Source organism: Phalangium opilio, unplaced genomic scaffold, assembly GCF_054372755.1.
Source record: "Phalangium opilio isolate 3A_F unplaced genomic scaffold, DU_Popi_V2 ptg000053l_1, whole genome shotgun sequence".
NCBI classification, from domain to species: Eukaryota; Metazoa; Arthropoda; class Arachnida; order Opiliones; family Phalangiidae; genus Phalangium; species Phalangium opilio.
The window spans coordinates 5,726,252-5,740,384 of record NW_028324172.1 but is presented as its reverse complement, the minus strand read 5'-3'; the positions used below and the strand labels follow the sequence as shown (position 1 = coordinate 5,740,384).

Genomic DNA, 14,133 nt, shown 5'->3' with positions numbered 1-14,133 from the left:
TCTCTTTAACACTATAGGACCCTTCCATACACTTTTTCTTCCATGCTTAAACCATGAGCCTTTGCATAGGGATACTGATGTTTGGTTTTTGTATAACTTTGGTGAAGAGTGGAAGGAATTAAATTGTTAGTCCACCCAGTGAAAATAGTCATATCAAGGATTCGTTTAATTCCAGATATGGATCGAAATTAAAATATTAAATCAAATTGGTTAAATATTCTTGATAAGCCTTTGTGGTTAAACTTGTAATTTCCGTTATTAACCTTCACGGATGCAAAGAAGAAGGATGCAAGTTTGGAATGCTAATGGCCAAGTCAGAAAAACATTCTTGAGAAGTTTTAAGTCGAATAAAATGTTGGTTCACCTGGAGATAATAACTTGGCCGTATTTTAGATCTCACTTCTTTTTACGGCCAAACAACTTGGCATATTTTTACAGAGATGTTTTTGGTGAGATTTCACTCCTTTTTGTACGTGCATGTTCTTGTACATTTATAGAAGTAGGATTATGAAGTGAAATAAACATTTGTACTTTTAGATTTTTATTTGTTCTTTCCAAGAGTTTTACTTGACTTTGCCTTTTTCAACTTTTTTGCATTCAACTTTCTTTTTTTTCTCAGGCTGTGATAATTGTTAACCGTATTTCTATTCGAAGAACACTATACTGTGGCAAGTAACACTTTTAATCAGCAGAATAGATTTAAGAAAAACTAAATAAATCAAAACACGCTTAGAACCATTTCAGACGAAATGAAAACGAAATGAGTAAAAAATTTAATTACTAAAACATTACGTAAAAAACATAAATTTTGCAATAATACGAAAGAATCATATTAGTAAAAAATATTAATATTAAAAGACGAAAAAATTAAATTATAATGTCCTATTACGAGGGGATATAAATTATAAAACCCCCATTTGAGGGGCTAACAGGGGAAAATTCCCGCTTTTGGGACTTTTTCCTTTCTTTGTATGCTAAGTTCTACTAGTATGCCAAATTTTATCATTCCCGCAACACCGGAAGTGCCCTAGAGGTTTAGATGATGACTCTAATTCTAAACCCCCATTTCAGGGGCTAAAAGGGGAAAACCCCCACTTTTGGGACTTTTCCCTTTCTTTGTATGCTAAGTCCTACTTGTATGCCAAATTTTATCATTCCCGCAACACCGGAAGTGCCCTAGAGGTTTAGATGATGACTCTAATTCTAAACCCCCATTTCAGGGGCTAAAAGGGGGAAACTCCCGCTTTTGGGACCTTTCCCTTTGCTTGTATGCTTAGTGGTACAAGTATGCCAAATTTCATCATTCTAGCACCACCGGAAATGCCCTAGAGGTTTAGATGATGACTCTAATTTTAAACCCCCATTTCAGGGGCTAAAAGGGGGAAACTCCCGCTTTTGGGACTTTTCCCTTTGCTTGTATGCTTAGTGGTACAAGTATGCCAAATTTCATCATTCTAGCACCACCGGAAATGCCCTAGAGGTTTAGATGATGACTCTAATTTTAAACCCCCATTTCAGGGGCTAAAACGGGGAAACTCCCGCTTTTGGGACTTTTCCCTTTGCTTGTATGCTCAGTGGTACAAGTATGCCAAATTTCATCATTCTAGCACCACCGGAAATGCCCTAGAGGTTTTGATGATGTGTCAGTCAGTCAGTCAGTAAGTCAGTCAGTCAGTCTCATAATGTGTCATTTTCACATTGGATTATCACAGAAACCAAATGAGTTAGAAAGCTGGAAGTTGGAGGACTTCTTAGGATTAACACTGTGCCCTTGAGGTGCAAATATGAGTGGTGTACTATTCCCCAGTACCGAGTTAAGAGGGGGTCAAAATGAGGCTGAAATGTTTCGGGTAAAGGATTGTTGGTAGTGCACGACAACTTGGCGGGTGCACTGCCGTGCACCCTGATTATGGGCAAGTGCAACTTAGTTTGGCCCTTTTAGGACTTCAAAGTTGTCATTTTGGAATTTATTGTAAACTGGAAGATGACTGTTTTGTAATAATAGATGTGCCTAAAGATCAAAAATTTATTATTAATCTTTTACCAAGATTTTAAATTACTTATTTTAAAAGGTTTTTTTGCTTATTTTAATTACGACATTCCAAATTATTTGAAATGGAATAAAAAGGACGGAATGTAATGGCGCAAATATGGCTGAAGTGATATTTTTAAGTTCCTTAAAATGTGATAGAATCTTACAAATTCATTAAATAAAATTGTTTTACAAAATTTCAGGAGTCTTGGGTTCATTATTTATTTGCATTTTTTTTCACGGGTTTTAACAAGCTTGGGAACTGCGTAAGAGTTAATTTAAAATGATTTGAGGTCTGAACTTTACTTATTCCAAACAAAGCTGATAGAGCGGTGAATGAAATCAAATGCCAAGTTTTAGTTTCATGAGTGTCAAAAATACCCTATCTCGAGACTCGTAGTTTCCCCCATTCTTGGCCCTCTCTACCTTATTTGTCCATAAAAAAGGGGTATGAATTTACTGTTAATATTTTTAATGATCGCATCAAATAGACCAGTACTTTGTAATCCTGTTAAAAAATTATAGAGGTGGCATTCAATATTCCATTAGAAGCATTGACATAACATGTATGATTTTCCAAGGTGTTGACCATAATGCATTTACAGGGTTGCCACGGAATATTCAAAACCAAATTCCCTGACTTTTCCAGGTTTTTCCTGACCTTTTTCTGAGATTTTCTCTGACCTTTTTCTGAGATTTTCCCTGACCTTTTAGGCCGAAAGTGTAAATGTTTACAGCACTTACTTATAATTAAATAAAGATCTTTGAGCAATTCAATTTAATTAACTTTAATTTAACCATGAGTATGTTGATTGCGTTTGTCATTAATGGTATCGCCGGGATTAAGTTACATTTAAACTCCTGATTAAACTATCTAATCATCTAAGCCTTGGACCTTGCAATATAGGAGGCAGAGAGACAACAAAAAACAAACTAGTATTTATGACATCTCATGTTGCCCTCTATTGAATCTCTCAACAACTATCGTTAAATTTATTACAAAAATAATATAATTTTTTTAAATATAATAATCATATTAGCTAATTATAATTATTTAACTTTAAATGAGTATGTTTCATTGATTTAAATCACATTGCTAAAAATTATTAGCGGGCGCAAGGCAGTCATTCTCTCTACTCTCTCTCCTCTCCCACTTACAAAATCCAGCTGCAGCTGGTTGGCGCGCGTCGGGAAGGGGAGGGTAGGTGGGGATCCACATAGTTTTACCTAGGGCTCGGGGTTTTTTGATCGATTTTTTCGAAAAATACGATTAACTACAAATAATCGAAAACTATTCAGAAGTTTATTCGTTTAAACAATACAACAATTTTAGATGATATTTTTTGAGATTGAATAATCTTAGTAAGATTTTAACTGACAAATGTATTCAATCGACAAAATTTTCCGAAATAAATTATGTAGAAAAAAGGGTCGTATTCTACGTTCGGTTAAATTAAAAATATTTTCTATTTTCTAAATCCACTTGCTTTGAAGTTTAACTTTAATCGTAATATTTGGAAAGTTAAGCTTTTTAAAAAATATTGTCACTATTATTTTTTATCAGAATTTAACATGTATACGTTTTTCTCCGTATCAGTTATTTATGACAAGATCGCCTAACTCACTTATTGTTACTATCTTTTCGATAAATAGTACAGGAAAAATAGGTTTTAACCCGCAACAAATTGAAACAAAGCTGAAAATTTCAGATCTTATAGATTTTTGGGCGCTTTTTAACGTGGTGTGGTCTCCCACACTCTCCCATGGGAGGAATTTCCGCCATATTGGAAAATGGCGGACAAAATCGAGAAAATGTTTAATAACTCCGGTTCTACTTAACCGATTAACACGTAATTAGGCTTCAATTGTAGATCACCTTCAAACACATAATTCCCCTCTTAAGATATTTTGTCCTACAACTAACCGGAAGTTCACAATCTGACCCTGAAGATTAGCCTCATATAAAAAATGGCGATTAAAAGCATTTATGGTTTCTATTTTCAGAATACGTTTCCAAAATTAAACATATAGTTCCTATTACTGACAAATTTTGTTTCTTTTTTGACAAGAGGTATAATGTATAGTACGGGAGAGGGTAAAACAGCCTTTGTACCATCATAAAACTTGATGTTTTAATATATACCACTGTTCGCCCACACTTGTCAATACGGCTAAAGTTGAGTTAAAGCGTGTGAAACAAAGTTGACATAACCAAGTGTATACTTTAAATGAAGATTATGGAATTGAGCTTTTGAATTACCTTCTCATCCAACAACAAGTGCGGCAGCAAAGCAGCATTCAAATAGAGTTTATCACCAAGTTCAAACGTGGCTTGGAAGCAGCCTAAATGCTAGAGAATGGGGTTGGAGACAGGTAGGATCTGAACTCAAACCAATCGTTACCACTCTACAACCTGCTCCAGCTGAGCTTCTGCAAATGATCCCTCGTAAATGCAAGGAAGTCTGTGATTTAAAATGTGAATGCGCTAAAACTGGTCCAGTCTGTTCTTCAATTTGTAGACAATGCAAGGGAGTATCTTGTTCAAATGAACATAGAGATTTTGAGGCTCAACCTCAAGTAGAGGATTATGATTAAACTTAAGCTTAACCAATATTGATAAATATACTAATATACAAGTTGGTAAGCCAAAATAAACATCTCCGATACGAGACGCAATTAATAATATTAAGAAAATAATTAAGAAAATATAATTGATATTAATTACTTTAGTCGTCAGTAGTTTAACGTAATTCTACTGAAGTCGTTTAAAGAAACTTAATTCCTAAAATAATTTTAAACATAGCTATTGTTGACGTTTGAATTCCAGCCTATGCCTCTTTAACAAATTTTGGAAATTTAGGGTATATAAGGCGATTGATTCACAATAAATGATAAGAAATCCGCAATTGCATGAACCTTTGGTTGAAGCCCTGCAATTGGGAGGCTAGACGTTTCTCGTAACCCTAGCCGATCGCCACGCACTTCTTGATCCTAACGTTGGGATTAGAAGCAAAACGTTTGCTCCGATTTGCCAACTGCGGACGCGGTGACCGACACACAGACAGACAGACAGACAGCCCCCCCCACACACGTCCAGTATAATACCTCTCCGTGACGTCATCGTCACTTAAAGAGGTAAAAATATAGTAGGAATATATATTTTAGGTTTAAAACCCTCTTTGCATTTATTTCGCTTGAAACCGTTTCGAAATACTCAAAAATTAGATTTTCCTTACCTACCGGGCTGGATTTTGAACTTCCGGTTAGTTGTAGGAAACATATATTTTGGATGATTTATGTGTTTGAAAGTAATCTACAATTGAAGCCTAATAACTTGTTAATCGGGTTAGCAGAACCAGAATTATTAAACGTTTTCTTGATTTTGGAAATGTGTTCTGAATATAGAAACCATAAAATGCTTTAAATTCCCATTTTTATATGAGGCTAATCTTCAGAGTCAGATTGTGAACTTCCGGTTAGTTGTAGGACACAATATCTTAAGCGATGAATTATGTGTTTGAAGGTGATCTACAATTGAAGCCTAATTACGTGTTAATCGGTTAAGTAGAACCGGAGTTATTAAACGTTTTCTCGATTTTGACTGCCATTTTCCAATATGGCGGAAATTCCTCCAATGGTAGAGTGTGGGAGACCACACCACGTTAAAGAGCGCCCAAAAATCTATAAGATCTGAAATTTTCAGCTTTGTTTCAATTTGTTGCGGGTTCCCTCTATTTTGGGGCTAAAATGACTGTACTATAGTGTAATATAAAAGGGTCAAGGTAAAAATGGGAAGTGAAACAATATTTGAGGATCACCAACATACCTATTCTCTAAAGCCTGTCTCTCAGGAGAAGTAAAAATGCACTCGTCCCTACCGCCTACTATATTTCCACTGCCTTCTCTAATACTAGGCCTTGCGATAGGAATAAAAGGGGTTGGAAGATAGGATTTCACAAATGGCACTAGATGTCGCTTGACTGAAGTTTCAAACTGGCGGCAAATATAAAACAATGGGAAATTGTTAGCTACGACGAAGAGTAATCCGCTAAGTTTGTCTCGAAAAAGAAAGCAAAAAACCGGACAATAAACCGGTTCATGATGCTGAACGGTTTCCGAGTTCGAAAAATACTAGTTTAAATTTGGTGTATGTTTTGACACGTGTCAATGGCGTCTGCATGGAAATTTCAACCCTTAAGTTTTTCCCAAAAACTGCCTCTGCCAATGAAATACCTTAAAGGAATAGCGAACTGATTTAAAAATGATCTCAAATCTAAAGAAAACCTTACTTTTTTGAGAGTTTAAACTCTTCTGATTCCAAAAATTAGCTTAGTAAATATTTAAATATGAGGCAAAACACAGAAAAAACACTTCGAGAACTAGAAATTTGGGGGCAAAAAGCAAATTTGCGGAGAAGATATTTGGTGGGTTTTTCTCCTTGCTACGTCACTCACGGCATCTCACGGAAAAGCCAAGCGCGAGCGCCCTAGACTTCCGTGTATACTAATGCCGCGCGAATCTGAATAAAATAGGCTTAACGCTGCGCTGATACACTAACAGGCGTCACGTGAGCGACATCAAGAGAAAAAATTTCTCCTTACTACGTCATCAAGCGAAACAAATTTTAACTAGACCTTTCCCAAACACAAAACTTTGATTGCAATTTTATAAATTTCTACGAAACCAAATACAAACTGCTAGTCTCCTATAATTTCCGGTAAATAAATTGTAAATTTCCTATTTTCCTATAACTATTACAAGCCTTTTTGTGGTCACCCTGCCTGTACACAAACATATTTCGTAGACCTGTACACATACAGATACCTTAGACTTGTGAAAACACATGTCATATAATTGTGTACAAGCAGATCCCTTAGGCTTGCGCACACACTGATGTCATAGACTTACGCACAAACAGATGTCATAAACTTGTGCAAAAAGAGATGGCATATACCTGTACACAAAAAGATTCCATGGACCTCTGCACAAAAACATTCCATACCCCTATGTTTAAAAATATGCACAAGAATATCTCGTACACCAGTGCACAAAAATACTCCATATCTATTTGCACAAAAATATCCCGTATCCATTTGCAGAAAAATGTTTTGTAGACCTATTCACAAACAGATGCAGTGGCCTTTGCAAAAACAGATTCCTTAGGCCTCTGCACAAACAGATGCAGTGGCCTTTGCAAAAACAGATTCCTTAGGCCTCTGCACAAACAGATTCCGGAGACTTGTACACAAACGAAGTCACAGGGTTGTGCACAAACAGATGTCATAGATTTGCGCAAAAAATACATCATAGACTTGCGCAAAAAGAGATGTCATGGACATGTGCACATCAGATTCCATGAACTTGTGCACAAACAGAAGTCTTAGACTTGTTTACAAACAGAAGTCATAGATCTGTGCCCAGAAAGATTCCATAGACTAGTGCACAAACAGAAGTCTTAGACTTGTTTACAAACAGAAGACATAGATCTGTGCCCAGAAAGATTCCATAGACCTGTTTACGTAAAGATTCCATAGACCTGTTTACGTAAAGATTCCATAGACCTGTTTACATAAAGATTCCATACCCATTTGCACAAAACGATTCCATACCCATTTGCACAAAACGATTCCATACCCATTTGCACAAAACGATTCCATACCCATTTGCACAAAGCGATTCCATACCCATTTACACAAAAAGATTCCATACCCATTTGCACTAAACGATTCCATACCCATTTGCACTAAATGATTCCATAGATCTGTGCACAAAAATATTCCATAGAACTGTACACAAAAAGATTCCATAAAACTGTACACAAAAAGATTCCATAAAACTGTACTCAAAAAGATTCCATAAAACTGTACTCAAAAAGATTCCTTGTCACATAAGCCAACGAATAGCACAGTTTTTGAAAAAGAATTTACATGATCTAGCCCATGAGCCACGTCATTTACGTACAATCGCTATTCCTAATTGATTAATTTAGAAAAATATTCCCCATTATGCCGGTGAGGGGGATAATTTTTCGCTGGCTCCAAGCAATGTGAATCAATTATCGCCAGCGCTCTAACTACTTCCTTATTTATCTGATTTTTATTTGTCCTTGCTAATTCTTCTATTAATGCTATTCACATAAAATATTTAGTCCCACCGATACCCCTCTCCCGTTCCCTCGGGTGGTCGCCCCGTTGGAGAAGAGCAAAAGGCCTTCTCGTGGCGGAGGGGGCCCGAGTTCGGTGTGCCGGTTAGGATGGTTCCTTGGGTTCGCCCTTGGTTCGGACCTTTCGCTGCCCCGTTCTGCGAACGTTTTGCTCGACCGCCTCGCCCCCGTCCAGGTGTTGCTATGGCTCAACTCCAGCTCTGGAGGCCGCGGATACATTCTTGGACCGTATGGCACTGATGTACTCGAAGGGACCTCCCCCTTCTCCTCGAGCCTTCTGCTGCCTTAGTCCTTCCCTGTCACCTACCTCCTCCTGGCTGGGCTCGCTGCCGACGGTGTAGCACTCTCGTCCCCTGCCTAATCAAATGTTCTCTGAATGTCCCATCGATACAGTGTTTCTAAAGCAACCAAAAGATCTAGGAGCGTATTTCCAAGCACGCGTGTATAGCATCCTCGCCCGCTCGGACTGATCCTATCACTTCTGCAAAAATGTCTCAAAATAAATTTGCATAGTCAGAATATAAAAAATCACTCAGTAGTTATTGAGCCACAGCAGGGTCTTTTTTATCCCAATGTTTCATCCGTCCTATTTTTAACCAGTTCTTCGATTACCTTTATATATTTTGTCCCCTTGATAATGAAAAGTGTAACTGTGGCTACTTCTTAATTAAGCAGTGTAAAATCACTGAAATTAAGACTGTTTTTCAATTATTCCATTCGGAGAACGCTCGAATAAACGCTTTAGAATTGAAAAGAGTCGCGTGGATAATGGGCAAATACTTTAGGAATACTGAGTTAACTCTTTGAAATTGGTTCGAAAAAAATGCAGAAGGTACTGTGTATCCACCGTATGATAAAAACTTTGCCCACGATGGTAAGGTATACGTATGCCATAATTTTGTGACCGATGCGGTAAGTCTAACATGTGGCAACACTTTTTGCCAAAGTTGTCTTAAGCGACAATTACAGTTAAAAGTAGAAGAAGAAAAAAATTAATGCGTCCATTGCATACAAGTTCCACCCTTATTGTTCAGGTATTTATGGAAAAAGTGAAGGAATCTATCATCTGCGTAATTTGCCAGGAATTTATCTCGGATCCAGTAACGCTAAATTGCAGGCATCGTTCTGTCTAACACGCGTGAAACGCCAATTGAAAGTAAAGAAGAAAAGATCATTTTGAAAAATTGTGTGCTTTTCGAAGGCAGGAGAGGATGCTTTCTTAACTGCCTTTTTTGGGGTGCTAACTAGATGGAAATCAATTCGGTTGCGGAGATTTTCCATTGTCTTTCCGTACGCGCTGTTATTTAATAGTTCAAAAAGATTTTTGGAGAATTTAAACTTGCACGTTTCTCGGTATTAAAATCAATATAGGGTCAAAGGCAGGCTTCTTGTCTAAATGTTATAATACGATGGACAGCTGAGAGTAGTGCTTCCAACGGCCACCCGATCCGATATTTCTGATCAAATAAATCAGTTATCTGAAGATCATTTTCGTAACAGATCGGGTGAATCTGAAACAAGTCGACAGCAGTTTATCTGATCTGACTTTTTATCAGATATACGCTTATAAATTAAATATCTGAACAAGTCTAATAAACAAAATCTGATAAAAACCGATATGATTCAGTTATCGGACTTGAGATGTGCCCAGAAAAATAGAACAAACGAATAATGACAAATTTTATTTTATTATTTCTATTTCCACCAGTTTTTTAAACATGTTAGAGCTGTTATAGTCTCGGGATGTAACGAGCCTCTTTTAGGTGTAACTATGTCTGCACCAGTTGAAAACGCACGCTCAACTGGTACTGAAGTTCCGGGAATAGCCAAGTAGTCACAAGCCATTCTGGCTACCTTCTTGTAGTCCTCTTCGTGTTTCTAGAATAAACACAATCAAAAAACGTAATCGGAATAATGAACTAAATACTGTAGGGCAAAATGTCTTTACTTTCCACCATTCCAAAACGCTTGTAAAAGGCGGTGCCAGGTCAGCGCTTAAATACTTGTTCATTTCGGATCCCTTAGCTTGTTTCTTTGAGCGCTTCGGGTAAAAGGCTAAGAGGTCATCATCTGCGACAATATCTTCTGACGTTCTAGCTGCGTTGCTCTCGTTACCGTCATCAGGTCCCGATTCTTCGTAGAACGAAGAAAACACGTTGATAACGGTGGTTTTTATTTGTTTACAAACGTCTTTGCTATATCGTTCTTTAAAGACATCTAGCTTAAGCGATGGATTCAGTACTAAATGGGCATTATTATGATTTTCATTAACATAAAGAGAGGGATGTTACATACCCATGCTAATCCAATAAACCTCGGTTTCCATGAGGGTGTGGTACTTTTATAATTTATTTAGAGCCGCGGCGCAGATTTGCTTCATAAGACCCTGACTTTGTCTAATGGTGACATTGAGTTTTTCCAATAAGCACCCATAGATGGGCATTACTAGCGCAAGTGTGGGATAACGCGTACCCGATACGTGATTGGTGGCCGTATGAAAATCCTAATTGAATATAACTTATAGGGACACTTCACGGAAAAATTCCTAATAATACGTCTACCTTCAAAATGTTTAGCAGTTCTTCTATACGATTCCAGTCAGAGTCCAAAAGTACGAAGTTCTGAAATTCCTTTTCCGAGTTCATGAGGGCCTGTAAAGACTTAAAACCATAGTTCAGTTGAGACACATAACTATTCCTGGCGTAAACTACATGTAATGAAATCAATACTAGCGGTATCATATAGACAAGTTATAAAGTTTTTCTAATCTAAAATATTTACCTGTCGTAGTTGATAAGCGCGGTTGAGCATATGATATGTGGAATTCCACGGCGTTTTAACGTCCAAAGTAAGATTAAGATCTGGTAAACTGTGTATCTTGTTGAACTCTGCCAGTTTTTCCCTTCTTCCTGTTGACATGCGAATTTTCGATACCACAGTTCTTATCTGCCGTAACATAACTATAAATAACTAAGATAAGTTTATGCTTTTCACCTCTCTGAGGTACCTTGGCTACACATTGTCCTATGCTGCAATCACTTTCGATGTTGTCATACTCATGGATCTGCTCTGATTCATCGTCATACTTGGAATTAACCTTGAGATCTTTCAGCATATCTTGTACGGCTATGTTTAGAATATGAGCGAAACAACGCACGCGGTTCTTGCCAGTAAACCTAAACGACCTGTCTTTAGATCTCATCTCGAACTCAGAGGTGAAGGTATCATTGTTAGCCGCATTATCCATACTTATCGCTAATACCTTACAACACAATAAATGCAATCTCACATAATCACATTACTTTTAGTAATATTAACAGAACCATTACCTTTGACACGATCGTCAAGAAGTTTAAGAAACGCATCCGATAGGTTTCTTCCATCGTGTTTCCCGGGAAAGTGCATTAATCCCAAAAGAATTTCTCTGGGTTCCCAATTTTCGTCAATCCAGTGAGCTGTTACGCCAATAAAAGGCCATCCATTGTTCGATGTCCAACAATCGTGTGTGAACGATATTTGACCTTGAACGCTCTGTGTAAAAGAAAGATTTGCTTAGCATAATCATTGTCACAAATTGTGATATCAACGCACTACCTTCACTACGGTTCGAACATTCTCCGCTTCTGATACATAGGACAGCATTACATCGTTTTTAACTGATGTTGAGGAAGCTGGTATGATATCCTTTAGCAAATGGCTATTATGGGTTAGTTTACGAGTGAAGGCATTAAAACTCGGTTCTTCAACCATAGTAAATGGTTGGTTGGTTAAAACCATCCATTTAAGAAGTTCCTGTCTCGCACCGACCACCGAAAACTCCTGCAGACGTATCCAAAATATAAAAGCCTACTACAATTTTGTAACAATACTCTTACCTCAACGGGTGTATATAAGGGTACCGACTTGCGCGTGGTGTTTAAGAAGAAATCTCCCGGATGTTTATCAAGGTGTTTATTAATTAGGTGTGCCTTCATATTTCCGGTACTTTGATTAGATTTTCCACCGTACACGTACTTCCCTCTAAGCAAATTAACGATAGATCGTTTATTTCTTATCAAAACTATATTAACATCCTAGTCCTATTACAATTACCACATAACCGAGCTAAATTAATTTTTTAAAGAATAGATAGATGCTAGAACTAATTATATTATTTGAAGTTTTAAAACATTTAATGCTTACCTATCACAGTGCAAACATTTCGCATATTTCATTGATGTTATTATACCATCTAGTGCAGTCTTATCTTCGCTCACCATAACGTAATGTTTCCATATTACGCTTCTTGACCTTAGATCTTGGCATTCCATTACCGTACTGTTCGCCATTTCTTCGTCCATTAATTCTAATCACGAGGCGCTATTTGCTTATATAGCGCTTGACCTATATTTTTTATTATAACCCCGTCGACGTTTTTCAGCGCGGAAATTACGCGTGTTGGTCTAAATATCGTAGGTGAAAATGGTAAATAGACCATTATTTGGCTTTAAAACATCCGATAGGAGAATACTATATAACTAATAAACGTATTGTAGTAATTTTGTCTAATGCGTATGTTGAGGGAATAACCCCCCACGATTGTCTTATTGTTGGTAAAGTAGAGGAGTGCTTAAACTCGATACATACACTTGGGTGATATGTGTCATGGCTTGGGGTATTTTGTCCTCAACATGAAATAGGGATCTTGTTTGGGGATTTTGTCCATCTTGGTTCATGGGGGTATTGCCCGGGGGATTTTGTCCATCTTGGTTCATGGGGGTATTGCCCGGGGGATTTTGTCCATCTTGGCTCATGGGGTATTATGTCGTACATTCTGAACAAGCACATGGCTGAGGATATACGTGTTTTCAATGTCTTATACAGAAGTTAAGGCATTATCAGATATCTGTCAGTTATCTGAAATATCCTTCGATCAGTTTAAGAAATTCAGATCACTATCGGATAAACAGTTATCTGGTGTTCTTTATGGTTCAGATACTTCCATCTGAATATATTTTATGCTATAATCAGATAATCTGATATCTGATTTAATAAAAGTTTTCACTCGGATCAGGTAATATAACTGGTATCTGGGATGCTGTTGGAAGCACTAGCTGAGAGTTTCATTCCCTTAGAAACATAATATTTCAAGTTTCGATAATGGATAACGTATTTCTCTCTATCGTATAAAATCGGTGTTAGTTTGGAAAGAGTGTCTTTGATTTTAATCTCTAATATTTCCATCATTCCATTATAAAAACCTGAAAACATGTGTTCACTAATTTTAATAGACTGGTGCTAGCGGATAATCGTTATGGACTTCATGCAACTCTTCAGGATATTCCAAATCCACCTCTAAAATAAACCCACAAGGGGAATCATCTGGGCAGTTTAAAATATGAGACTCGGTATAGTGGAGCGGATCATGTTGTGAAACCCATTGGAAATTAGATATAGGTAATGGCATTCCCATGGTTTGCCCATAAAAATTATGTACATAAAGGTACATAATATAGCTATTTGGTTTAGCTGTATCATATGTGAAATGAGCTTTCGTAGGGAACGGTCGCATTTTTCGGCTCTCCTGAAAAGTGGATGTTAAGCCTCGGCTATCGAACTTTAAAATATATCTCGGTGGCAGTATCTAGTTTTGTTAAGCCTCGGTTGTCGAACTTCAAAATTTATCCTTTGCAACGGTAATTAAACACAACTCTACTTGTACCACCGATGGACATGCACGCAAAAAGTAACGTAATAAATTAACAAACTATTTAAAGCATCATCTTGAACACATAATAAATCGCGATCGGTTTCGTCAGTTAGTGCTTACGTGGCGGTACGGGCGACCACTGATAACGCGGTCAATTGTGCCAGTTGCTGGACAACTGAAAAGTCAAATTTATACCAAACAAGTAATTATGAGTAATAGAAACACAAGAGCCAATTCGAAATCCAACGA

The 14,133-nt window shown here is 37.3% G+C and overlaps 1 protein-coding gene across 1 annotated transcript; it reads right to left on the bottom strand.

Annotated features, from left to right (window-relative positions):
• Positions 1-10,536: 10,536 nt before the first annotated feature.
• LOC149673250 (uncharacterized) lies at positions 10,537-12,590 on the bottom strand. The gene is made up of 8 exons (XM_089840246.1): positions 12,378-12,590; positions 12,071-12,215; positions 11,790-12,014; positions 11,514-11,726; positions 11,203-11,457; positions 10,977-11,141; positions 10,757-10,855; positions 10,537-10,698 (listed from the first exon to the last, which is right to left on the bottom strand). Exons 1-8 carry the CDS (start codon positions 12,533-12,535, stop codon positions 10,537-10,539), a joined length of 1,422 nt encoding a protein of 473 aa, XP_089696372.1. The 5' UTR covers positions 12,536-12,590.
• Positions 12,591-14,133: the final 1,543 nt, after the last annotated feature.